Source organism: Daktulosphaira vitifoliae, unplaced genomic scaffold (assembly GCF_025091365.1).
Source record: "Daktulosphaira vitifoliae isolate Bord-2020 unplaced genomic scaffold, ASM2509136v1 Scaffold_2, whole genome shotgun sequence".
Taxonomy (NCBI): Eukaryota; Metazoa; Arthropoda; class Insecta; order Hemiptera; family Phylloxeridae; genus Daktulosphaira; species Daktulosphaira vitifoliae.
Window position 1 is genome coordinate 8,669,346 of NW_026099573.1, and position 27,760 is coordinate 8,697,105.

The 27,760-nt window shown below is 26.3% G+C and overlaps 1 protein-coding gene across 3 annotated transcripts; it reads right to left on the reverse strand.

Moving 5' to 3' along the window:
• Nucleotides 1-8,505: 8,505 nt before the first annotated feature.
• On the reverse strand, nt 8,506-27,380 carry LOC126898454 (uncharacterized). 3 transcript variants are annotated; one of them, XM_050672486.1, is made up of 10 exons: nt 26,966-27,380; nt 25,338-25,425; nt 19,668-19,880; nt 19,486-19,596; nt 15,986-16,180; nt 15,702-15,914; nt 15,422-15,604; nt 15,149-15,358; nt 13,582-13,794; nt 8,506-8,601 (listed from the first exon to the last, which is right to left on the reverse strand). In XM_050672486.1, exons 1-9 carry the CDS (start codon nt 26,989-26,991, stop codon nt 13,732-13,734), a joined length of 1,302 nt encoding a protein of 433 aa, XP_050528443.1. In that variant the 5' UTR covers nt 26,992-27,380; the 3' UTR covers nt 8,506-8,601; nt 13,582-13,731. The 3 variants fall into 3 exon arrangements, with proteins under 3 accessions (XP_050528443.1, XP_050528442.1, XP_050528444.1); XM_050672485.1 differs by having other exon boundaries at nt 8,561-8,622; XM_050672487.1 differs by having other exon boundaries at nt 8,561-8,622; nt 26,846-27,379.
• Nucleotides 27,381-27,760: the final 380 nt, after the last annotated feature.

Here is a 27,760-nt window from a genome sequence, read left to right on the forward strand (position 1 = left end):
ATTTTTTTTTTTGTGTCTGTGAACGCTCAATCTCAGCTCTCGCTGGACCGATTTTGATGAACAATACGTCAAAAGATCACAAATCGTATCTAGTCGAAGACATTACCCTCAAAAACTGAAAAAATTTCTCTCGTTCCTCGTAAATGGGGAAAATCTCCAAAAAAAAATTACAAATTTAAAAATCGCTAATTTTTGAAATTTTCAAAATTTTTTTTACTTAAAATTGCCATAACTTTTTTAAAAATAACCAAATCAATATAATTTTTTTTATATAGATGCATGATATCANTTATTTTTTACTTAAAATTGCCATAACTTTTTTAAAAATTACCAAATCAATATAACTTTTTTTTTTATAGATACCTTAAATATTTACCTATCATTTTATATATTTTTGTGAACATTTGACCCTTTAACAGCCCACAGGAAGGGTTTCAANATCATTTGGTATATTTTTTTTATAAATTTAACCCTTTACAGGGTTAAACAGGGGGGTTTAAAATGACAATTTTTCAACAAAAAATTAACTATTACAACTTAACTTTTGAAAGTGTTCCGGAAGGTCTGACACTTTTATATATATCTTAAATTAAAGCTTATGTAATATACTTTAATTTGAAAAAAAAAAATTTGACCTCTGGATTTGTCTTCATGGTAAAAATGACTACCGTATTCAAAAATTTGCTATTTTTGTGTTAAAATTCTGGGTTTTGTATTTTATTTTATTTTAAAATACCTGACAAGGGGAGTATAGATTTTCATAAATATTATATAAATTAAAATTAATATATCATAGAAAGTTAAACTTATTTAAATTTGTTTGCTTCTTTTAAGTCGAGAAAAATAACTTTGAAATTTGAATTAGCTTAAATAGCCTATTTTTTCACCCGACGGTATCGACGTACGGTTGCCGAGTTGGTAAAACTTAAGTTTTACACGCTTGGGGTACGAAGTTCCAACCCGCGTATGGCAATGAATTTTTTGCATTTTTTCTTAATTCTTTTTANATCGCTAATTTTCGATATTTTTTCATTATTTTTTACTTAAAATTGCCATAACTTTTTTAAAAATGACCAAATCAATATAACTTTTTTTTTTATAGATACCTTAAATATTTACCTATCATTTTATATATTTTTGTGAACATTTGACCCTTTAACAGCCCACAGGAAGGGTTTCAAAATGGTAGCTTTTTTACAAAAAATTAACTTTTTCAACTTANGAGAAGATATTTTTTTATGACTATCATTTGTTTTCTCTGCTCTAACTTGACCTACTTTTTTCAACTATACGTCAAATGACTACAATTCGTATCTAGTTGAAGATATTACTCTCAAAAATTGAAAAAAAATTCTAATTTATCAATTAAACAGTTAGTTATTACATCGTCTCCATAAAGACAATTAAAATCATTAATTTCTAATGTTTTCAAAATATTTATTAACGAATGAAGTTTGATATGATAGGTTTCAACTACAAAATTAAATCATTTTACTTTGTAATTTAATAATTTTTTTACTCTATTTGTGTGTGCTACTACTAGACTATAATATTACAATTTTTTTTTGTAACATGTTGCTATATAAATCATTTCTAAAAAAAATGATTGTTTTTTCTCCTGAATTAACAATTGATTTTTACAAATATAATCAAATTTTATAATACACTCAATTGAGTAAATCTTTTTAACAACTTTGTTTTGATTGGTACATTTAGTTAAAGTAAATCATTAAAATTAATTAAGTTCTCAATATTTCAATTATAGAATCTTTTCAACAAACAACAAAAGTTCCTAGGAAATTATTACTATTACTTCTATTTAAGTTATCTATTACCATAAAAATGCAAAAAAATATTGAGCTTTTCTGATAAATTTACAATAAATAGTAATTATAAAACTTTCTGACTGCATATTGATCTTAACGATACAATTTTTTTAATTGTCATAAAATTTTCTATTTAATGATATCACTGTCAAACTCACCAATTGAGCTAAAAGTTATGGTAAAATAAATTATTTTTTTTTATTATAAACATTCAACTTTAAACGATTAAAAAAATAGGTTAAATATGTTATTTTCCTTATTTTTAACATATTAATAATTCAAATCAGTATTAATTTAAAACAATTTTTTTTGTTCTTAATTATTTTTTTTTATATGTAAATACTATTTTTCAATAATATTAAAACTTAAAAGTGATAGAAATAGTCTAATTGCACATTTGAAAACATCGCGATATGTTGATTTAGAATATTATATTTTTGTTCTTTATAAAAGTTCCTTGTAGTACAGTGTATAAAACTTATAACTTTGTTAACTGTTAAACTTTATCAAAAATGACCAAATCAGTATAATTTTTTTTTTATTTAGATGCATGTCTTTATCAATCATTTGATTTTTTTTTATAAATCTGACCCTTTACCACCACACAAGAGGGATTCAAAATGACAACTTTTTTTTTTTTAGTTAAAGTAAATCATTAAAATTAATTCAGTTCTGGATATTTCATGTCTATTTTGCGATTTTTAAATATTTTTGAGAGAGCTAAGTCCTCCTTTGCCTATGAACCCACTCTTTATTAGGTAGAAATGATTGTGGCCTGTTTTATGATGTTTTATGGCTAGCTAAAATTTTAACACCAACAAAAAGAGAAAGAGTAAATACACTCTTCTGAGAGAGCTATGTACTCACATTCTATTTTCGATTAAAAAATCTACGAAAAACTTCTCTACATCATTCTTTATCTATCACTCTCCTCCGCCAAAATAGAATGTACCTAGGGAGAGATGAAGTTCCTATGAAAATTAATAATTAATTATTATTTTAATTTAAGATATATATAAAAATGTCAGTATTTCCGGAATACTTTTAAAAGGTAAGTTGAAAAAGCTAATTTTGTTTTATTTGCTAATTGTAGCAGCTTTAAGTAAAAAAACCCCAGCACAGTGAAGTCTCGGCACAGTGCGGACGTGGCATAGTTGGGTCTAGTATAGATGATATCTGACAGTGATTAAAATCTGACCTTTAAAAAGGGCTTCACAAAAAACTTTTTAGATAATCATTTGTTTTTAATTGTGAATAAGTGGTCTGCAAACAATTTTCATTAGAGTAAAAAATATATTTTTATTATTAAATTTTTTGTGCTAATTTCAATTATATGTATTCCATCATAAATAATTTTTGATATTATTACTAATTAGTTAAAAAACTATAGAATATAACTATAATGAAAATATTTCTAAATATTTCAATTGTACTATCTATGTAAACACCAAGAATTACATAGAAATTAAAAACATTTCATTTAAAATGAGTTATTACGATAAAAAATAATTATAAACACACAAAAATTGTTATTAAATTATTACAGATTTTGATTATAATTGTAAAAATATTTTGTTAAATTCAGGTGAGACTAAAAATCATTGTTTTTAGATTCATGATTTATATAGCAACATGTTACAAAAAAAATTGGAATATTTATTAGTAAGACACACAAATAAAGTTAAAAAATATTACGAACTACAATTAGTTTATTTTGTAGTTGAAACCTACAAAATCATATCAAAAGTAATCCGACAATAAATATTATAAAATCATTAAAAATGAACGATTTTATATTGAGAATGTGGGCTAAGTAATTTTTTATTCATTAAATGAAATGGAAATTTTATCAATTTTTGAGGTTAATGTTTTCAACTAGATAAGAATTGTGATCTTTTGACGTATCGTTGAAAGGAATCCGTTCGGTGAGAACTGAGAAAAAGTGGTAACAGACACAAAAAAAAAAACATCATAGTAAAATTAATACCTTCTCAGCTTCGCATCGAAGCTAAAAAATAAACAACAACGATTTGTTCACATTTTACTATTTGTAATACAATTTTGTAACAATATTTTTTGCATAATTATCATTGATAGAATAATTCAATTATGACATGAACACGAGTCTGCATATTTGTGAGTTGTGACAGATTAAGAAAACATCTTAGAAGAATATATTTCATCGCACGAAATATTAAAGGCAAAAGACGTTACAAAGCACGCGGTGCATATTATTTATTTTCTGAATAAAAAGTAATTCGATTGTTTCTCGTCTTACTTGAAATTGATATCAGTGCAATCTACTTTCATTGAGGTTAACTGTACACAGTTCCCAACGAGACGCTTGTTTATTTTGTCTAAAAATAAATTTAAGTAAAAATCGATTAATATTTTCAACTAAAATTCCTACGGATGGCACAATCGTTCACGATTTACCATCGCTATCGGCAGAGAAACTGTTTTTTTTTTTGGACATAGTGGTAAAAACAATAACCTACGCAAACCGGGACGACGATACTCGCCGGCTTACAGTTCTTAGACTATTCGGAACAGATGTTATGCGAGAAATTCCGGGACCCAGCTATGTTCGAGAACCGTTGTCCGTACACGAAGGCCGAATGTTCACGTTTCTGCGACCACCGCGATTTCCTGACAATCGTATTGCGACGATTGTCAGGTGCGGATGATTTGCCGAGCACCGAGATCGTCGGGACGGCCAAAGTGAACGTGCCGGAATTCAAATCCGTACAGAGAGGCACTTCTGGAGGGATTTCCAAAATCGAGATAGACGTGGACGTAACAGCGGAAGACATGCGCTTAGCGGCTGTCGTATGGTTCGGTTGAGAACCGCGGGTCCCGTGTGGTCCGGGCCGTTGCGGATACGCGAAGATGCCAATGTTGAGAAATCAAAACATTGCGGAGACAAAAAAAAAAAGGAATAGAAAATGTTGCAAACGGACGTGTAAGTACACGGAACCCGACGAAACCAAAACGCCTAGACCGGAAAAGCAGTTCTCGTCGATCGGATGCGAATTCAACGGACACAAAATCGACTTGAAGATGAGGAAGAAGAGCGTAGAGTCGTGTATACCGGAGAGACGAGAAGCGAAAAAAATTGAGAAATTCAATAGAAAACTGATGCTGCTTATCCACAACAATAATCCATCAATTTTTTAAAATTGAACACTATCTAAAGATTTGCATCGAAACGTTTATTGTGATAGTGATTTTAATCACTTTCAGATATCATTATACAAGATCCAACTATGCCACGTCACCACTGTGTTGCGATCCCCCTGTGCTGGGTTTTTTTTTTATATAAATGTGTAGTATTAAATGGATGGTGCAACAACAACACATGTCTGAATAATATTTTAGTGTTTCCTTAATTTATTACTACTAAGTAAGCATTATTGTAAGTTCATTAGTTATATTTATCCTAAAACTTATATGGAATTCTTTATTTAAGTATAAAATAGATTTTTTAGATACTAGAATGTATTTTTTATTACCCGAATAACTCTAAAAAATTGATATGTCTCATTATTGCCTCCAAGTCTTCTATTGTGAATTTAGCTAAAATCAGTATGAAAAAAAAATCTATCTATCATTGATTTTGTTTAGATACTCTTTTTGGTTTAAATAAAAAGGTATGGAATATATAATTTAAACTTAGTACTTTTTTATGCTAAACAAACTTTATGAAGTTCCTTTGTGATATATTTCACAGTATTTTAAAATTTGTGAAAAGTTATTTGAAAATGTATATTATTTTATATATAGCTATTCCAGCAAAATAAAATGTAACCATTTTTAATTAATTGTTATAATTAATGTATGTATTTCTATTATTAAAATAAATTAATACATAAGATCTTCTAACTTTCATTGCGGTAACAAAATTACTTCAAGATATTGTTTATTTTGTTGCTGATTTAGAAAATAAACAGAATAAGTCAGAAGCCTTAGATTTAGTTGTGTATAGTAACTCAAAATAAAAGGAGAAAATTATTAAGAAGTTTTTTAGTGATAATTAAAGGATAATTTATTAAAATTATTTATATTTCTTGGTATTATATGAGCATGAAAATAATTGAGTTACTGTTATATTTATTGAATAAAGAAAATGATATAATATAATTTTCTCTCGGGATATGAGTACGAGGGTATATATATATTATATTTTAAAATCAAAGAACTACTAATCAGGATATAATTAAAGAAATAAGAGTTGATGTTGCTCTTAGAATATTCCGCCAATTTCTCTAAAGGAAACACTATCTACAGATTTGCATCGAAGCGTTTCTTATGATAGTGATTTTAATCACTATCAGATATCATCTATACTTGTCCCATCTATGCCTCATCCACACTGTGCCTCGACCCCACTGTGGTACCGTTTTTTTTTAATTTATACTTGTAGAGATCTACAGGTATAAATGAGATAGTGCTATATATCTGCTCGAAAAGTATTAAATATTTAATAATAACTGTACAGCTTGTTGATATTCAGTTAATAGCCGCGATTATCGATGTACAGCTGACATCGTTAGCACAAGTTAAGATAAGAACCCATTATTATTATCCTTATTATTTGAATTAAATGAAACATTTCATTTTACACACAAATTGGAGAAAACATAATAGGCCAGTCAACAAAGGAAAAAATTCCCAACCAAATTTTTTTTTTTTAAAAGTTGAATTAACATATGTATAATGGCATACTAATAGTCCACATTGATTGAAATTGAGCTTTTTTTACAGCCTTGAAAAAGTTAAAAAATATGAGCTTTTTTATTTTTCCCAAAAAATATTTAACTTACAAAAAAAAGTTCTGTACAAAAGTTGTTTAAAAGACAATTTTAAACAAAAAAGATATCTTCTATTTTTTCATTTAAACAAATATTTTTCGAGTTACATTACATTTAATATGAGTACTAAAATGTATTTTCAATTTGTTTCATTTTACGGTTATTTTTTATTATATTATACTTACATAATGCCGGCCATACACGATACGGTCTACCGGAGAGGTCTACCTGCGCAGGTAGACCATATCGTGTATGGCCGGCATTAGACACAATGTTATAAATGCACATGTGTGTAGGTGTGAGTTTATTTATTTATAGTATCATTAAAGTGTAGTGTATATTAAGATACAACCGATAGAATAGGTAATAATTACCTTATAATAATCAATTATTGATTTGACGCTATATTGTTTAAACCCAACCAAACGCTAAATTGTACGTTCCCAAACAACAATTATATTATGTCAATTGCCACCGGAATTTCTGGTAATCTTTTTCTTTTTCTTTGCCTAGATCCCAACTACTTGGGGTCGGCAACCCTTATCCTAAACTTTGACTTTATTATACGATTAATATTATTTTCAATTATATAACATAACTATGCAAATATTTATAAAATTTATAAATCTGAGTTATCGGAGATTATCATTGAATACAATTTTTAACACTTATCAATGAATAACGACCCAAAAAATTTTTTTTCATTTTATACTTTATTTATTTTAAATTCAAGTACAATAAAAAATAAATTAGTAATATCAAAATTCTATATTGCTTACATTTATATAAATTAAAATGAATCGATGAGGTATCTAAGGTTGATTTTTACTCCAAACAGTTATGTTACTATTATGTTATGTTAATATTAAAATTTAAAAAACGCTATTTGGTGCACAATATTTTTAGTTAACCTGTCTTTTTCTAATATGAATAAATTTAATCATGGATTAATATATAGAAGAAATAGCATGTCTAAATGGATATCACCAATTATTGTCAATAATTTTGAGAAGCGTTTACAATAATTGTAAATAATAATAATTACAATAATTATTATTGAAAGAGAACACACATAGTTAGGCGCCATTTGTTGGACACTTACATTTAATAATGAAAATTGATAAAATATAAGTTTCATACCGCCATCTATGAGAAAATAATAACAATCGACTTTTACGAATATAATTTTCAATAAAAAATAACTGAGACNAATCGACTTTTACGAATATAATTTTCAATAAAAAATAACTGAGACTATTAATCAAGATAAAAACTATCCTATTGTCTAAGTTGGACCCAATTACACATGTATGTCAAATTTCATCAAAATCGGTTCAGCAGTTTCGGTGTCCATCGCGGACAAACACCTTGACATGAGATTTTTATATATAATTACATTTATTTATATTTGTTGTTTTTTAACTCTCCATTAGTATTACGGATATTATATAACATCTTTAACTTTATACTAGTTGTGATTATTTGATAAATTGTTAAAAAAAATAGTCCAGTGAGAGCTGATAAAATGTAGAAAAAGATAAAAAAAAACACATCCTAGTAAAATTATTCCCTCCTCAGCTTTGCATCAAAGCTAAAAAAATAGTCTAGCTTATCTTAATACTTTCTTATTTAATACTTAATAACTTTGTATCAAAATATATATTATGAAATTTTTTATTAAAACCATTTTTAGACAAATCAATTATTTTTAAACTATTATATTTTACTTTTGTTAAGAATAATTATTCTTATAATATTATAATATTTAACTAGATAAATAGGTACAACAACATAATTTTCAAATAAATAAAGTTTATTATACATTTGACGCATTAATCGTCTTAAACAAAAACTATTTTTGGAACAAATAAAAATAATTAATTTTAAATAAAATAAAATAATATTTAACAAACAAAAGAAAGTATCCATTACCAAAGAAGTCGTGAAAATCTTCAAAAAGCAAGCTTCAAAAATAATAAATGCATCTATTAAAAAAAATATTAACTCTACACATATAAAAATAATTTTAGTAGAAACTTAAGTAAAATATTGAAATAATTTAATTTATAATGATGCTTAAACTTTACAAGTTTTTTTTTCTACTTCTTTTTCGTCGCCTTAATTCCATTCTATTTTGGGTCAGCCACCCTTATCCTAAATTTCCATCTGAATTAATCTCCAACATTATCTAGGCTCATATCAGCCGTCCTCATATCGCATTCAATAACATCAATTTTATGTATTCTTCTACCTCTTCTTTCTTCAACATTCATTTCTATAACTGCTCTTATAGCTTCCGACTTCTCTCTCCTTAAAACATTACCAAACCATCTATTTAAGTCAATATTCTTTCATCTTATCCATGATTGACGCTACACCTATACTCCTTCTTATATGTACATTCCTTATCCTTTCTTTTCTAGTCACTTCACTCATTCATTTGAGCATTCTCATCTCTACTACACTCATTCTCTGCACTACTTTCTTGTCAACCGCCCAACATTCTGATCCATACAACATAGCTAGTCTCACTAGTCTCATACAACATACCTTCCAGCTTCATTAGGGGCATTATGGTGAGAGTCTTCACGTGGCGTCTTCCGCATAGTGATATAACCCAGGCTAAGATATATCGCTATCTAATCTCACCACTACCGGACGAATAAAGATGCTTACCCAAAACGGCCCTTTTTAGGGCCACCCAGCGATGACAGTTATGTCAATCAACATCGAAGGACTATCTAGTCCTAAAGAGCTATTACTATCGGAACTATGTGTCGAATGGAAGTGCGATATACTTTGTATCCAAAAAACACATCGAGGTATGAATGATAATCGCCCAAAAATTAATGACATGCAAATTAGAAATACCGCATAAAAAATGTAGAAGTTCAATATTCACAAAACCTAATTTAGTCATCAAATCAGTAGGATCTAGTCAAATAAATAGTATAGAAATAATTTCCATTGAATTAACAAACTACTCAATAACATCAGTATATAAATCTCCAGCCCAACCATATGAATTTATAACCCCGGAAAACTTTAAAAGAGATACGAACAATATAGTTGTAGGTAATTTTAACAGACATAGTGTAACTTGGGACTATACTGAAATTAATGAAGATAGACGAAAACTGGAAGAATGGTCAGAAGTAGAAAACTTAACGCTAATACATGACTCTAAGCTACCACACTCTTTTAATAATGGAGGCTGGAAGAGAGGGTACAACCCAGATCTCATTTTCGTAACAAATAGAATTACACAACAGAGTTCAAAATATATAGAGGACCGATAACAAATACACAGCATAGACCTATGTGCCTGCAAATCCACGCTGTCGTTAGAGCACAGAGTGAACCATTTAAACGGAGATTTAACTACAAAAAAGCTAGATGGACGGAATTCACAGAAGCTTAGAAAAATAAAATCCAACAAATCGAGCCCACACTATTTAACTAAGAGAATTTTGTGAACATAGTGAAAGAAATATCCAGAAAACACATCCCTAGAGGATGTAGATCACAATATGTGACGGGAATTCACAAAGCCTCTTCAAGGCTTTTTGAAAAGTATAAACAAGAATTCGATAAAGACCCTTTCGCTGATAACACAATACTACTTGGACAGAATTTGATGCAAGCGGAAAATAATAACAGAAGACAGAAATGGAAATCACTAGTAAAAAACTTTGATATGACCCGAAACAGCAAAACATCTTAGAACACCCTAAAACAGTTAAATGGGGATCAAAAGCCATTGGACAACTAATGTAACAGCAAATCAAGTCGCACATGTCTTTCTCAAAAATGGTAAACCTGAAAACAAAACAAAAAGAATACAAACGTCCAGGGACAAAGCAAATGAAAGATCACTTATCAAAGCAGAATTTAGCAAAGAAGAACTAATACATGCAATAAAACAGATGAAAGAAGGTAAAGCACCCGGAATAGATGAAATTCAAACAGAAATAATAAAACACTTAGGAAAAAATACACAGGAATGGATATTGAAGTTTTTTAACGAGTGCCGTAAAACAGCAAGAATCCCAAAACAATGGCTAAAGGCAAAAGTGATAACACTATTAAAACCTCGGAAACTACCAAACAACCCAAAATATTTCAAACTAATATTGTTACTATATCATATGTATAAGTTATATGAAAGGTTAATATTGAACAAAATAGCACCAGTCATAGAATAAAACCTAATTAAAAATCAAGCTAGGTTTCGACCAGGGAAATCCCAGATACTGAACCTAATACAGACCATCAAGAATGGGTTAGAAACAAAAAAAAGAACCGGAGCCGTGTTTATAGATTTGACTGCTGCATATGACACTGATGATCATAACCTCTAACTGGACAAAGTATATAAAATAACTAAGGACTACCATCTGACGACAGTAATTGAGTCAATGAATAGAAATAGAAGATTCCATGTAAGACTACAAGACCAAAAAATCCGATGGAGAAATTTAAAAAATGGCCTCCCGCAAAAAGTATCCTCGCACCATTACTTTTTAATGTATACAACACGAATGACCATCAAAAAATGCCAATGCTGCCGTTTCGAATATTAAGTACCATAAGTAACCGGAAATTTTTTTTAAAATTACTTTAGAAATATCTTTATCTATTGGTTCATAATCAATTATATTTTTAATAAATTATAAATCTAAATTTGGCGCTAATGCAGCATTTGGTGCACTAAATCATTGTTTAATATATAAACTTGTAATAACAATACATAATGAACGAATATTATTTAACTCTTTGATTGACAATTCAAATTGGCCCCGAAACAAAAAAATGTTCAAACAATAAATGGCCTTGGCCATCCTACGAGCATGATGAATTGGGCCAGGAATTTTAAAATAAATTCCATTTAAAGGTGTTTAACCAAAAAATATTATGACCAATTTTAAAAGTTCCAGACGTGAAACTCATAGAAGAGAATAATAATATTTTAACAAAAGACGAAGCACAAAAACAATACCTATTACAGATTGTTACAGAATACCGATGTTGTTTTCCTAATTGCAATAAAAGCACATTATGCCAAGAATTTTAAAAAAGATAAATTATTTAAAATATGTAGTAAATTTTTTTAGTACGTTTTTTTTTGTAAATAGGTAAAAAATGAAAGACACTCACTTCGTGGGCACCAACAGGTCCCAAACAGACTGAAATCGAAAAAAAACTTTCTGAAATCAACTACGAAGACCACAACATCACTTGAGCATGAACGGCATCGAAGTTCAATAGCTCTGAACCTAATAAATAATTTTAAAATAAGGCCAATGGAAAAACTTACACTCAGATATCGCAACGAATGAAACACCTGAAGAACACTCAATAGATTGAAAGTAGGTGTTGCCTAAACAAAGAAAAATCTACGTAAGTGGGGATACGATACGGGAACCATAGACTGCGACTGCGGAAGTGAACAAACAGAACAACATATACTAGTTTGTCCCCTAAATCCAGTGCCATGCACGCCTGGAGATCTGGCGAGTGTAACGGAAATCAATGGAGTAAAAAAATATTATAACAAAACAAAGCATCTATATTAAAACCTGGACACAATAAGAAGCTTCATTAGAATTCTCTTATAACGATATAGATACTAATGTTTCATTTCTTTTCTCATATCTATTACTTTTTCCCAAATATACATACTATGATTCATAAACTTTATGACTTTATAATTTCCACACTCCTGTATGTCTCCTTTGCCTTTAAATAATGGCACCACAATACTATTCCACCATTATTTTGGCAATTTCCCTTATAATAGAATTTTATTAAAAGGATCCTTTAACCGCCTAATATTTTCCATACTTCTTCTGGTATTTCATCTGGTCCTATTGCTTTATTTTTTTTCATTGATGTCACAGCCTCGCATACCTATTTCTCACAAATTAAATTTAACAGTCTCATATTTCACAAGATATCCTTTAATGTCCCCTTTGGATACTCCTTATTAAATAATTTTTCAGAAACCTTACAAATTTATTTTGAAAAAAATTGAATGATTAAGTTATATTTCACTTAAGCTTTTACTTCAAACTTTATAATTTTAAAAATTGAAAGGTTTGATTTTTTGAAAAACAAATTCAAAATAGGGGTTCCTATTTAAAAAATTCAAGTTAATGTTTTTTAACCTTGAAGGGATGAAAAAAATTATGTTTTTACTGCATATTATTATAAAGTTTTTTCAATCAAGCAATATTTTCCTTACCAAAAATTAAAAATTTTCAAAAGATATCGAGAAAATGAGCGTCTTATCCTTTATGAATCACTCTGTATATTTTAAGGATACAGGATTTTCGGAGCATTTTAAAATTTAATTTTAATAAGTTCTATTTTTTATATGATTGTTTCACGTTTGCACCCCTGTTAAGTGCAAATATTAAAACAATATATATGTCGGTTAAAAAGGATATATATAAAGTACTTATAAAAAGAGAAATATTGATCTACGCATTTTTGAAATAACTATAGCAATATAGTTAAAAAATAAAATCCAAAGTTTTAAAACAAAAATAGTTTTAACTACGTGAGCCATTTATTCATAAAAAAATAGGTGCACTTACAAAATTTCTTTTTTAATTTATCTGATGTAATCTAAACTTTAATTTAATATATCTTTATTTTCCATTTTTTTATGTTATACAAAATAAACACCATTAGATAGATTTCAGGAATTTATTTTTATGAATAGCTTTCAAGTCTCGAATAACTTGATATTCAAGTTATTTAAAATATAAAATTGCAAGTATTGTTGTATAATATGGAATTAGAAAACGCAATTTTAACTTCACACCGTTAATTGATGGCTATTTTAAATTTGAAAATCTTAAACTATCTCATGTTTAAAGCAAACCTTTCAATTTTACAATAACAAGGAACTAATTACAATACTTTTTCAATATTTTTACCTCAATGTTATTTTTGTAACAATTTTTAAATGTGGTTCTCTATACTCAAATAATTTAACAATTTCTTTTCTTTATTTTCATTGTAAAAATTACTCAGTGAAACATATTTAGATTATTTTGACAAATAGTCACATTGGGAAATGTATTATGTTAAATTTCTTTAGATGTTTTTTTGTCTTTCTGTACTTCAATTATCGATGTTTGTTGAGTGTTCTGAAAATTTTAACATTTGTATAAAATGAACAGGAAACTACTTTCGGCAAATAAATAGATAAATATAACATTAATGAAAACACTAATTTCCAAACTACGAAATTCTAAAAAGTCTCGATTTTATTTAATAAACATAATAAATGTTTTAAAGTGGTCATTTAGAAATTAAATATAACTTTTCCATTTTAAAACATTAGCCACATTTAAGCTCTAGATTTATATTTTTAGATTGTTCATATACATTATATATGATGTATTTCAAGGTATTACCATATTTAATAACTTTTGAACCAGCATGTATTTTCTACTTCTTTTTTTTTTTTTTTTTAATAAAAATATTAATAGTTTTAGATTATTTTAAAAGCGTATTTTTTACCTTTTTCTAATTAAATCTTTTAATAATAAGAAAAATAAAACTTTTTTTTTTTGACATTTTAAAATAGCTATTAATTGTCATTTTCTTATAAAAAATTGGGATAACGCGATAATAACTTTAGGATAAATATTTATTCATTTACGCCTATATTATACAGAATGAATGTGAAACTTGGATGAAGTATACATATGTTTGGGTAACATATGAGCTTTATTTAACCATGTTACATACTCACTTTTTGTATTTAAATGGTTGTAACTCAATACTTGTTCTAAAGTTGGGTTATCGACCCACAATAATTTTTTGTAAGAAAAAAACTAAAAAATGGTCATTTCAAAATTTAAAAAAAGTAAAAAAATTTTTTTTTATTGAAGACAAATAAAAAAGAATGCTTTTAACGTAGTTCAAAACTTAAAAAAAAAAGTAACACAAAATATTCATTAATCAAAAGTTAAAGATTTATTGGTAGGACACTAGTATATAACAACGAATTATCGCATAGGAGTGCAGTTTCATTTATTATTTCATTACAAATTTCATAAATTTAATGTTAAATATTATTTTTTTATTATCTCAGTTAAACTATCCACATTTTTTTTTACCGTGGGGCTTTTTGTATTAGATTTGAAGAATGGTGATCAGTTAGCAATTTTTTAGCCAACCCTCTCCGAAGAATTTAATTAAACCATTGAATTAAAAATAATATAAATTAAATAAATTAATAATTTATAATTTATACAAATTATTAACCAAACCTTAGTAAAATCAAGTATAAAAATACAACATATAAAAAAACTACATTAATGTTGGATACGGCCAAATAAAATAAATAAACATATTCTTTTCTCACATATTTTTTTAAAATTTTTTATTTATATTTAATGCGTGGGGCCTAATGCAGTAGCACCAATTGCAACTACCTTCTCCCATTATCCCCTAAAGACAAAGTTATAAAATTTAAAAAAAAACAATTATTACCGAAATTTTATGTTGTTCAAATTCAGTTTTGGCTAATTCTAAATTTTTATTAACGCATAAATTAAATGAATTGTTTATATTGTCAATGTTATGAATATAAGGCGGAGTAAAATAAGTCGTTCCAGAACTATCCATATAGCCTATATTACTTAATTTTGTCTCTGAAGTTTCTGACACAGGTAAATCGTGTTCAGTAGACGTAGAGTTCAGCTAAAAAATATTAACTTATAAATTCCATAAAATTTATTTGAAACTTTAATATAGTTATGTAACCTTCAGGAATAAATCAAAAGAATCCTTAATTTTGTTGACCAAATGCTGAATGCTTTGTTCTTGCTGTCCAATTATAGCTTTTAGATATGCTTCTCTAGAATATTTTTGTGGCTCAGCAACAGCAGCATTTGATTTATTTTCAATTTCCAAACTAGGATCTAGAAATTCTCTGGCAACAGTAAACTAATAAATAGAAAAAACACATTAATTTAAATTACTTACTTATATTGGCATCACGTTTAAAAAAAACAACACTTATTAAATTTATAATTCAAATTACCTCTTGCCCATGGGACCAAAATGTTGTACGACCTTGTTTAATTAGTCCTTCAACCAAATTATCAATAATTTTTTTAATGCTTTCTTCTTGAGAAGAAAATACTTTGTTTAAATTTAATTGTTTGTTAACTACAGCTAACGTATGCGCCAAATCTTTTTCAACTTTCAATAAGCGCTGTTCAATCACCTCATTCTCTGCTGCTAAATCTTGAATCTAAAAAATAAATTATACTATAATTTGTGCTAAAAAATGATCATTTAATAAGTTATTTGTATAAAAATTACTGTAGTTAGGTATGTGCTCTCTAACGTAATGTAATTATTTGGTGCTTTACATTTAGTGCACACACTTGATGACCATTGTTTTACTTTTGGTACTTCATTTTTTACAGCAAAACTGGTTTGTGATTTTGAACCATTATTATCAAATTTACAGAGTGGCTGGGGCAATCTTTGAATAGATCTACGTCTAAACGTCATCTGTAATAAATGATATAAATAAAAAATACAATATTTTTATAATTATTAAAATAAGAAAAAATTAAAACATCATTCAAGTATATATTATAATACTTTCTACTTAAATAATAAGGATTTTCCCAACAAAAATGTCCACAGTTTTTACTATAAAAATAGCAATATAAATTAATTTTATAAATTAAAATTAGTTATTTTTATTTATTCATTTAAATATACACCCACCACTATTATTTTAATATCATATTAATTAAAAATCGTTATAGTTAAGTGTTAGATACTGAATATTCAACATGTTTATAATAAGAAATATATACAACTAACGACAACTTATTTGGNATATAAATAAAAAATACAATATTTTTATAATTATTAAAATAAGAAAAAATTAAAACATCATTCAAGTATATATTATAATACTTTCTACTTAAATAATAAGGATTTTCCCAACAAAAATGTCCACAGTTTTTACTATAAAAATAGCAATATAAATTAATTTTATAAATTAAAATTAGTTATTTTTATTTATTCATTTAAATATACACCCACAACTATTATTTTAATATCATATTAATTAAAAATCGTTATAGTTAAGTGTGTTGTTAACTTGTGAACATTTTTTGAATCAATGACACTTAATTTTAATTAATATTAATTTCTCTTTTAATTAACTAATTTTTTATATAATCATCTTTTGTATAGGCTAAGATTATTTCTAGCATTTGTTATTCAGTTTAACAAAAAATGTATATAAACAATAATAATTTTATTTTATATAAAGTTAAAATTAATTACTACAGCTTGTTTTTATTATATTTTTATCAAAAATTACTGAAATGTATAAAAAAAATATCTAATAATTTCTATTTTATTTTACTTAAATAGTGAGTTACATATGTTATTTTAAAAACTTAGCACAGTGGGAACAAATATATATAATATCTGACAGTGATTATAATCACTATCATGATAAAACTCTTCGGCTTCATGTTTCGATATTCGATATTGGAACATTAATATCGTGTTTTTTTGCGGTGTTATTTATTGAAATTGGTCCAGTGGAAACTGAGAATTTTCATGGATATATGTAAACAAAAAGGACGTATGTTATCAAAAAACCAAGCTTCTCATTAAAGCTAAATTTATATTTTATGTAAAAAGATTTTTTTTGTTGGATAAAATAATTTATTTCCATATGTGTTTCAAGTATGCATGTGGCATTTTTTTCAATTTTTATATAGCATTAAAAAAAAAGTTATAAGCAAAACAAATTTATACATGAAAAAATTCTTTTGCGCTTCCATTCATTATAAATTTTGAAATACATGCCTGGTTATACTAGACACCCTGTCTTTGTCATTAATTCATTTTATTATAATAAAGATTATAATTATATTGATCTTCAATTTAAAAATTGTAAAATATATTTTAAAAATCGGTAGCACAGTGGTGACGTGGCATAGTTGGGTCCAGTATAGATTTAATATGACAGTGATTAAAATCACTATCATTAGAAACGCATCGATGCAAATCTGTAGAAAGTGTTTAATTCTAAGTAATTGGTGGATAATTACAAATCAAAATATATTTAATTATATTTTATATAATTTTTATAATTATTATAATTAATTCTTTTCAAATTATAATTGATTTTTATTTTTAATATGTTAAAAGTAATAATTTCTAACCTACTTTTTTCGTAATAAAAATTGATCACTTATGGCTAATTAATTAAGTAAAATTAAAACTATATTAAAAATATTATTAATTTAAAAAACTAAAAAATATTAAAAATATTAAACTCAAAGCCACAAAAAAATTAATCAAAAGTCGCGGATACGTATTTCGGAAACAATGTTACCATTATCAACGCTAAACACATACTGACACCCCGACTAGAAAAAACTCCCTTATATACCCCTAGTGACCTTATCACCTAGTGACGTTATCACTAAGTAATATTATCACATTTTGCCAGTTTACACAAGTTTAATAATGAATTTTTCAGTGGGCCAAGATCCCAATTAATTAAATTGTTTTTATTTTTTAACATTTCTATTGCTTCTCTGATATTAAGTTCTTTGTAATTATTTACACATAAATAAATTGTTAAATTATTTTAAAAATAAAAACAATTTAATTAATTGTGATCTTGGCCCACTGAAAAATTCATTATTAAACTTGTGTAAACTGGCAAAATGTGATAATATTACTTAGTGATGACGTCACTAGGTGATAAGGTCACTAGGGGTATATAAGGGAGTTTTTTCTAGTCGGGGTGTCAGTATGTGTTGATAATGGTAACATTGTTTCCGAAATACGTATCCGCGACTTTTCATTAATTTTTTTGTGGCTTTGAGTTTAATATTTTTAATATTTTTTAGTTTTTTAGATTAATAATATTTTTAATATAGTTTTAATTAAATTTTTTCGTCCTTTTTTTCAAGAATGTGAATATTATTATACTAATTATTTCGACTGTAATTATATGAAACTTTAAATAACAAATATTCTCTAATATTTAGGCGTTGTTTTTAAGAATGATTAAAAATTTAAAGAATATATAATGTATATTAATTCAGAAATAGAAAAGCATTATTTAAAATGTAATATTTTAAAAAATATTTTAGATATAAAATGTTTAAAGTTACTTTTTTAACTTTAGTAAAGACAACGTACTCATATGGTGTATCTATCTGGGATTGTACTCTACAGTATAATATTATTATATTAAAAAATACAATTAACTGTATTATTAAAATTATTTTGAATAAGCCATTTGTGTATCAGTACATAACTACTTAACAAAGAATTTAATATTTTATAAATTATGTTATCGAACAAAAATTATTATTGTATATTTCTTTTATAGTTAAATAAATAAAATATAAACATGTACACCACTATGCTACTGTTTTAAAAAATAAAGAATACATGTATACACCGATTTTTTCTGCAACATTGGCTGCTTATAGACCTATTTAATATAGAATATACTTATTAAGAAAATTATATATAAATTGTATATACATCAATAGTTCATTAATATATTTTCTTTAACCTTATATATTTAGTCTAGTTGACTAAATTAAGTACTTTAAGTACTAAATTAATTTAATATAAATTTTTACAATTTTAAAACTCTGTGGTCCATAGCACGAGCTTTTCATTTTGAGATGTTTGCAACATTTGATATGCTAGTTAAAAAAATGTTGATTCTAATATAAATGTTTTAGTTTGCAAATAAATGCATTATTATTAAATATTTATCTTATAAAAATAATTTTATTTTTCCTATAGTAACTCACAGACATTTTTTTATCATATTGATCTTTAATAATAGACTTTTCTGATGATGATATGCAATGGCAAACATTATTTTGATGAAAAAACGTAAAATAATCACTGCGACCTAAAATCTTGAAAACAATATTAAAATTAATTATTACTATGCAATTTTATGAACAATTCAAATTTTATATTAAATTACCTCTAAATATTGATCTATATACATAAGTTGGTATTGTTTACCACACTCAACGACATTTTGAAAGCAACTTTTCTCCATTACAATAAACTTTATGGGTTGATCAATTTCATTCCCACCAATGGTGACATGTTTAAAAGCAACCTGACTATCAACACCCATCCATCCTTTTGGAATAAGAGCGATCCAGTCCTTGGAAGTAATACAGTTTTGTATCTAAAATATTAGTACATCAATTATACAGGATGATTGATTAACTATGCTTCACAAATTATCTCTGAAAATTTAAGAGTTATCTTTTTTTTTCTTTATGAAATATTATTTTTCTATATTGTGCTGCTCAATGAGTAAAATTACTTTTTTGTGATCATCCCTTATGCTTTAAATCAGTATCGACTTTCAATTTTCAAGTGGTATCCCTATTTTTTATATATATATAATAAGATTAGATTTAGTTTTAGAAATATTTTTCGTAAAAAAATTTATTTATTTTATTCAATTATCAGCGAGCTATGATTCATTAAAGTTTAGGGGACGTGAATATTACGCACGTTGATTTATAAAAGACGCCCAAATTTTAAATCGCGGTATAATACACCGATAGTTCTTATCTGTACACTAAATATTAATGTTACTGTATTTGCCCGACTACTGTTTTATTTGTTAAATTCTCTAAACTTTAAATAGTGATATCTCGTTTAGAATTTAGTAAAAATTGATTTTTTTTTTATGCTATATAAGATTAATAAAAAAAAAATCTGGGTTGCTATTTGAAAAACTAAAGTTGATATTGATTAGAGGGTTAAGGGATGAAGATGGAATCTTTATTTTTCTTGTCAAGTAATTAACAAAAATTTATAACAAATAAAATAATTACATATATGATAACACTAATTTTTAAATAAAATTCGTGAAACATAGTTAGTCAATCCCCTGTATATGGAATAAATAATTAATGATATACTAAATATTGTACTTAAGATTTTATAGATAGATTCATAGATGCAAATAGTAAAATATTTTTAGCATAAAAAGGCGTAACATGGCAGAAGGGATAATTAAGTACAAGTAAGACGTCAGAAGAGCATTCGTCGTCGTCAACGCTCTATGGCCGGTCGCGGTCTAGTAAATAGATTTAGCACTCCAATTAGAAAGCAGAGATACTCTTATTAGGTCACACTGACGATGTTTTTTCCTTAAAACATATAGAATCACATAGATAATTAAAAAGTTACTTGTCAACTTTATCACATACAGTGGTAAAATTTCATACTTTTAAATATTGATATGCGTGGTTTAAGTCATCGTCTCTTAGACATATTCGGTGAGTAACTGAAAAACGAGAGAAGAACTCGCGTTTTAATGTCCCAGTTATAGTTTTAGTTGTTAAATTAAACATTTAATGACATCCAATAGATATGTTTTATCCGTACTTGATATGGATAAGGGCCCAATAAGTTTATACTAATTATTTCTTATAAAAAGCGTGGTTTATGGTCAGTCAATAGGTCTTCTCAGAACGTACATTGAGTGTTTTAGTACATGTACATAAATAATTTTTTAGAAATGTTCAATTACTTTAATTTAATTTTCACTGTATAGCATTAATTTTTTTGTCTTATCTTTTTGATCCACTCTTGTAATCCACTCAATTGTGAGGACACAACATTTAAAAAAATCATTGCGGAATATACTCGTCACTACCATAACAATAGGCTACCTGTTTATGTTCATAATAATGGTTTCTTATTTAACTTTTTCGTATAAAATAATCAGCACTTATATTTATACATTATATTCATATAGTTGTATTATATTATTATGTTTTTAGAAGAACATAATTCTTTTCAAGCAAAAAATTTAAATAAATAACTTAGAGAAATATTTAACAAACGCATACTGTTTACTTACATATTATAATACACACGATTCATTCATAAATCAATTATTAGTCACTTTAAAAATTATTCTTTCCGAGAAGAAATTTTTATATTATATTTGTCATTTTTTTTTTATTCTAATCTTAATAGTTAAGCGCGTTGTGTCAACCCTAATCTTAAGCATAAAAAACTATATTAACATTATATGAAATGTCAAAATGATTTATATACTATTCATCTGTAATAATTTATATATTTTATGCTTAATTATCAATAAACAATAACATTGTATGAATGAGACAATGATCATTTTCGGGGATACAAAATATTATAAAAAGCAGAACAAACCCTTACAGTTCGATTTGTTCTAATTGCGTACTCGACATCGTTACATCAAAATTGTCATTTACAAAGTTCTTACGTATTAAAGTTGTGAACTAAATCGAATTCGTGTTATTTTATTTATCAATTATTAACTAATACTATTACTTAAGTTATTCTAAGAACTTAGAAAAATTATCAAGTAAGATTTTAAATCAATAAGAGTCAATACTTATATTATTTTATGACCTCACCTTTTATCAACCACCTTTCATTTTTCTAATACTAATTTTTTTATAATCAAACTAACTGTTTAAAACTTATTTATTTATTTAATTAAGTTATGAGTTACGATAAATGTCCGTAAGCAATTCAGAGGATTTAAGTAAGTGCAAAATTTATCTTTCACTTATATTACAGTGGAAATTTCCCTTTCTATCGCTATGTGGTGCTTTTGCGTATCCGATAACTTTTTGCTTACTTTTTCCTTTCTTCAGGGTGATCATGAAACCCCTAATTCGCAGCAGCTTTGCATTTTTTAACTTGCTATGTTAATTTGTCTTTTTAACCACTCGAGGACTATTTCATATTGGTTTAAATTATCATCCAAACAATTAAAATATACTTCAATATATAAATTATCATCTGATAATATCCGCTTTTAGGATAGAAATATCACGCTAAATACCTTAGCTCCACGCATAATTCTGATCATATTGTTGAGGTTAGGCATGGGTAAGCATCTGAAATAGTAGCCTCATTCAGTCTCCTATAGTAGATGCAAAGGCGAAATGAGCCATTCTTTTTTTGCCAAATACTATTGAAATGGTAAACGAGAGGTATTAGGTTCAATTAAACCTTGGTCTTCTACGTTCTTAGTCATATCAACAATGATCTGTTATTTTTGTAGTGGATATGATTTGAAGGCGTTAGGGATTGGACTTTTTAGAAGGATATCATGCTCAATCATTTTAGTGCACTCTGTGACATTACTAAAGACTTCGGGGTATCGTGAAAGTGTTCTAGTCAATAGTGACTGAGTGTCTGGATCATTCGCAATGTTAAATTGAAAAATATCAAGTTTAAGGATAGTAAGATTCTTTAAGGATAAAGAGAAGGATAACAGGCGGTTTTTCGTGCTTAGATAGATTGTGTCTGCGGCTTAATTCTAAGAAATTTCTTGCGCTTACAAAAAGTTATGTTCAAGTAATAAGTATCAGTAAAAATTATCTGTAATAGCTACGGTAAGCAGGATATCCAAATCGGCTATTTTAGCGTTAAAGACGCTTTCCCACTAGTTATAGTAATGGCCACTACATTTCTAGCCTTACATTAGCTTATAATATGTTAGTCAATAATTAAACTTCCTAAAACTATCTGGGTTCAAGTACGGCTTTACTGCCTGGCAATTTAATAAAGCTGTTACAAAGTCAGTTTCATATTATAATTCAAATGAGAGGATTATAATTTTCTTCCGACATGATTATGGACTACTATTAGTTTTGAATAATTTATTAGTGGACGGTTGTAATTAGTTTTTAACCTCAAAATCAATACTCATTAACGGTTTTAATCATCAATAGTACAGTTATCGTTTCGATTACAGTTCCTCCCTAAAATTATTTGAGGGGTCGCCCACTGAGTATAACCATCAACATTTTTAAAACCCGCAGTTTGAACTGAAGTAATGGTTGATATATGTTGAACACTGACATTGGGCATTTTATTAGGACCGAAGTTGTCGCGGTGTTAGGCCCATTGTTGATAAAGGGATGCGTTACCGAAAGAGTGTTTTCTATAAAAGAGGTCGTAAATCAGTGATGTCGTCAGAAAACGGTAAAGAATCATTTTCTTAAATATATTTACCATAAGTTCGACATTTTAATGGTTGACAATTTACAGGAGTTGCATTTTTTCTCTCTTTTCTTAAAAGGTTGGTACTGAGAGATATGTACAGATAACATTGCGAAGACGTTATACGACAATAGTATACCCTACATAATCAATTTAGAAGCTGAGGAAATATTAATTTTGCTATAATGTGTTTTTTTTTGTATCTGTTACCACTTTTTCTCAGCCTCACCGAACCGATTTCTTTCAACGACACGTCAAAAGATCACAAATCGTATCTAGTCGAAGATATTACCCTCAAAAATTGAAAAAATTTACCTCGTTCCCCGAAAATGGGGGAAACCTCCAAAAAATTACAAATTTAAAAATCGCTAATTTTCGAAATTTTTTCAATTTTTTTTTACTAAAAACTTTTTCAAAAATGAACAAATCAAATCAATTTAATTTTTTTTTTTTTAATAGATGCTTGATGTCTTTACTTATCATTTAGTAGATTTTTTTATAAATTTGACCTTTTACTTGTCCGCAGTGGGGGATTAAAAATGACAAATTTTTTACATAAAATTAACTTTTTCAACTTAACTTTTGAAATCTTAAATTAAACCTAATATAATGTACTTAATTATGGAAAAAAAAAAATTTCGGACTTTATTTTGTCTTCATGATGAAAATGGCTACCAAATGCTATTTTTATGTGAAAATTCTCGATTTTGTATTTTACATTTTTAATTTTATTATGCTATAATTTTTTAAAAAATGTATGGATCAATAAAATTTTTTCATAAGAAGTAGTATTTATATACATCTTTTATTCAACATACTTTTTTTTTAAATCAGACCATTACCCTATGTACGGGGGGGGGGGTCAAATCTGAAAAATGCATATAGAAAGTAGAACTTTTTCAACTTAACTTTTGAAAGTGTTCCGGAAAGTCTGACCCTTTTATATATATCTTAAATTAAAGCTAATGTAATATACTATATTAAAGAAAAAAAAATGTTGGACTTTATTTTGTTTTCATAGTGAAAATGACTACCAAATGCTATTTTTATGTGAAAATTGTCGATTTTATTTTTTACATTTTTAACATTATAATGCTATAACTTATTGAATAGTATATGGATCAACACAATTTTTGTATGAGAAATAATATTTATATAATCTATAATCTATAATAATTATAAATATATATATTCATATATTACAGTTATAAATCATAAAACTTGTAATCAGGATCTAAATAAGGAAATAGGAGATCATATAGCTTTTGGAATAATCCACCAATTTTTTTAAATTAAACACTATCTACAAATTTGTATCGAAGCGTTTTTTATGATAGTGATTTTAATCGCTGTCAGATATCATAATACAACTATGTCACGTCCCCACTGTGCTGAGTTTTTTATATTTGTTTTACCAGAGTAAATGGTAGTTATGTTACAAAGAAAAGAGTAGAAATACATGAAATATTTTCATACTCAATATTATTGGTAATAATTATAGAATTTATTCATTAATTTACATATATATTAATGTACGTGATAAGTTATAAGTTACTACATACATTCTTTGACATTATGCAAGTATCCTATAGGTATTTTAAAACATTAGTACACATACCTCTTTTTCAAAACAGTAGTCAACCACCAAATCTTCTTCTATTACATAGCTTTGATGAACAAACAATTTTACAATTTGCTCCATTTCGCTAAAATTAATTAAAACTGTGATCATTTTTTGTGTTCTCGAATAATATCGTAAGATAAGTATAATGCGTATGATCAATTGCAAATCCAGGGGAGGGTACATGGAGCGCGCTCTCCTGGGACAATTATTGTCTTTTTAAAAAAATATTTTATACGATAAAATAAGCAATGTAATGATTTTGACGTATTTCGAAAATAATGATGTATTGCCTCTGTGTGTGATAAAGATACAGATAAAAATACAAATATATTGCACAATCAGAAGCTTAGTTAAGAAACTCGTAATTATAGTCATAAATTGAGCGTCATGAGCAAATTAATCATAAAAAAATATATAAAACTTTTATTAAAACGTAAATAATCTAATAAAAATAAAATTCACATTTTTACAAATTATTGAGTTTGACGTATATTTGTATTAATAATTACGTTTTTGTCAGTCATTTGCTTTGTAAAAACTATAATTTTGAATTATAAAGTCATCTACTTTGGTAGAAATTTCATAATTATAAGATTAACATAAAAATAGTGACAGTGGAGGTACGTTTTATTTTTCTGAAAAACTGTTAAATTTGATGTTTATGATTAAAAAAGTACTTTAATTTTAAAAATAATTAGTACTTTTTTCCAATTTGAGGCTTTAAAACTTATTTTCTATTAAGTACTAACAAGTATATAATTATCATTGTGAAGCAAAAATAAAATATAAGGGATTTTATATTACTTCTAAAAATATAGTTATTAAATTATAGTAGCCTTAATTTTGTCAAAGTAATTTTTTTTATATAAAGTTTACATTACTATTAGTCAAAATTAAATAATTTTTGTATGTTTAATTCATTTTAACAACATAATTTAATATAACTCATATTTCAAGGATTTTGGATGATTATATGCATATAAAGTTAAACATTTTAGATACACATAAATCTCGACTATAATTATGACTAACAACGATAAACATTATCAATAAACTATTTTTAAATTATCATAAAAACAATTTTATACATTTATTTTATTAAATTTCTAATTTTGATCAATTTTCCAATGGTCAATAAAATTTATATTTTAGACATTTTTAAATTCGAACTTACAACAAATAGATCAATAGATTATCACAAATAGAAATATAACAACTAATATCCGGATTATAGTATTTGTTCATTTTTATTGTTCAAATTATAACAATTGTATAATATAGCTGAATGCTATTATGTCATGTTATGACATTTTGAAAAAAGAAATATTTAAGTGCCCTAAGTGTTTTCAAGCAATTATTTTGATGATTTAAAATGCTTAAATTTCCTGATAATAGCTAAAAAAAATATTAAAATTTTTCATACTATAATTAAAAAAAGTTAAAATTCGTATTGCAATTAACTTCTGTCTAAAATGAAAAAAATAACTAAAAGCTATACTTACAAAATTAGATACAATCTAATACTTGGCCCAAATATATATATATATTTTTTGATACACAAACATTTACACACATGCACACATTTTTACTTTGGTTTAATATTAAATATAAAAGAGTATTACACAATTATTATTTGGGATTTCCACATCAATGAAAAATGCCATGGATACAATACTAATCGATGACTATTGAACTATTTTTTTGCAATTTCCCGCGATTATACGTTGAAAGATAATTTTGACAAAAATATAATTTATAAATAAAATATTTTTAAGGTCAGTAGTCAAAATAATATCATAACAATTATTACATTTTTCTTAAACTATTATTTACTTATATTTATTAGGGAAATTGGAGTTTGCATTATCATTTTACAAAACAAATAATTCGTCAAACATCTGGGATAATGTTCTTGTCAATATCAAAATTAATCGTCAAGAATATATTTTTGAGATTCTATAATACATATTAGGCTAAGCATTTTTTTTCTTAACATTTTAACACTAATCTTGGAATTTTTATGATAGTATAACTATCATAACAATTTATATTATAATAAAAAAGATAAAATTTTAGTTTGACGAGAATTACACAGGTAATGTATTATCGAGTGATAACGATAAATACAAAAATTGTACATGAAGCTTATTATTACATTACATTAGATAACTTAAGCCAGTAAAAATTTAATTTTTATGAAGTAATTATCTTATGATATATTTATTTAAATTAGAGTTAGTAAAGAAAAATATTGTATGTTTAGTATTAAACTTGATTAGATGTTGATAAAAAAAATGTTCTTGTATTAAAAGTGATATTAAATATAATAAAAAATAATTTCAATCATAGGCATGTTAGCATGGTCATCAACGAGTGTTTCTTTTATCTAAATAGTCTAGTTCTAATGAATCAAACAG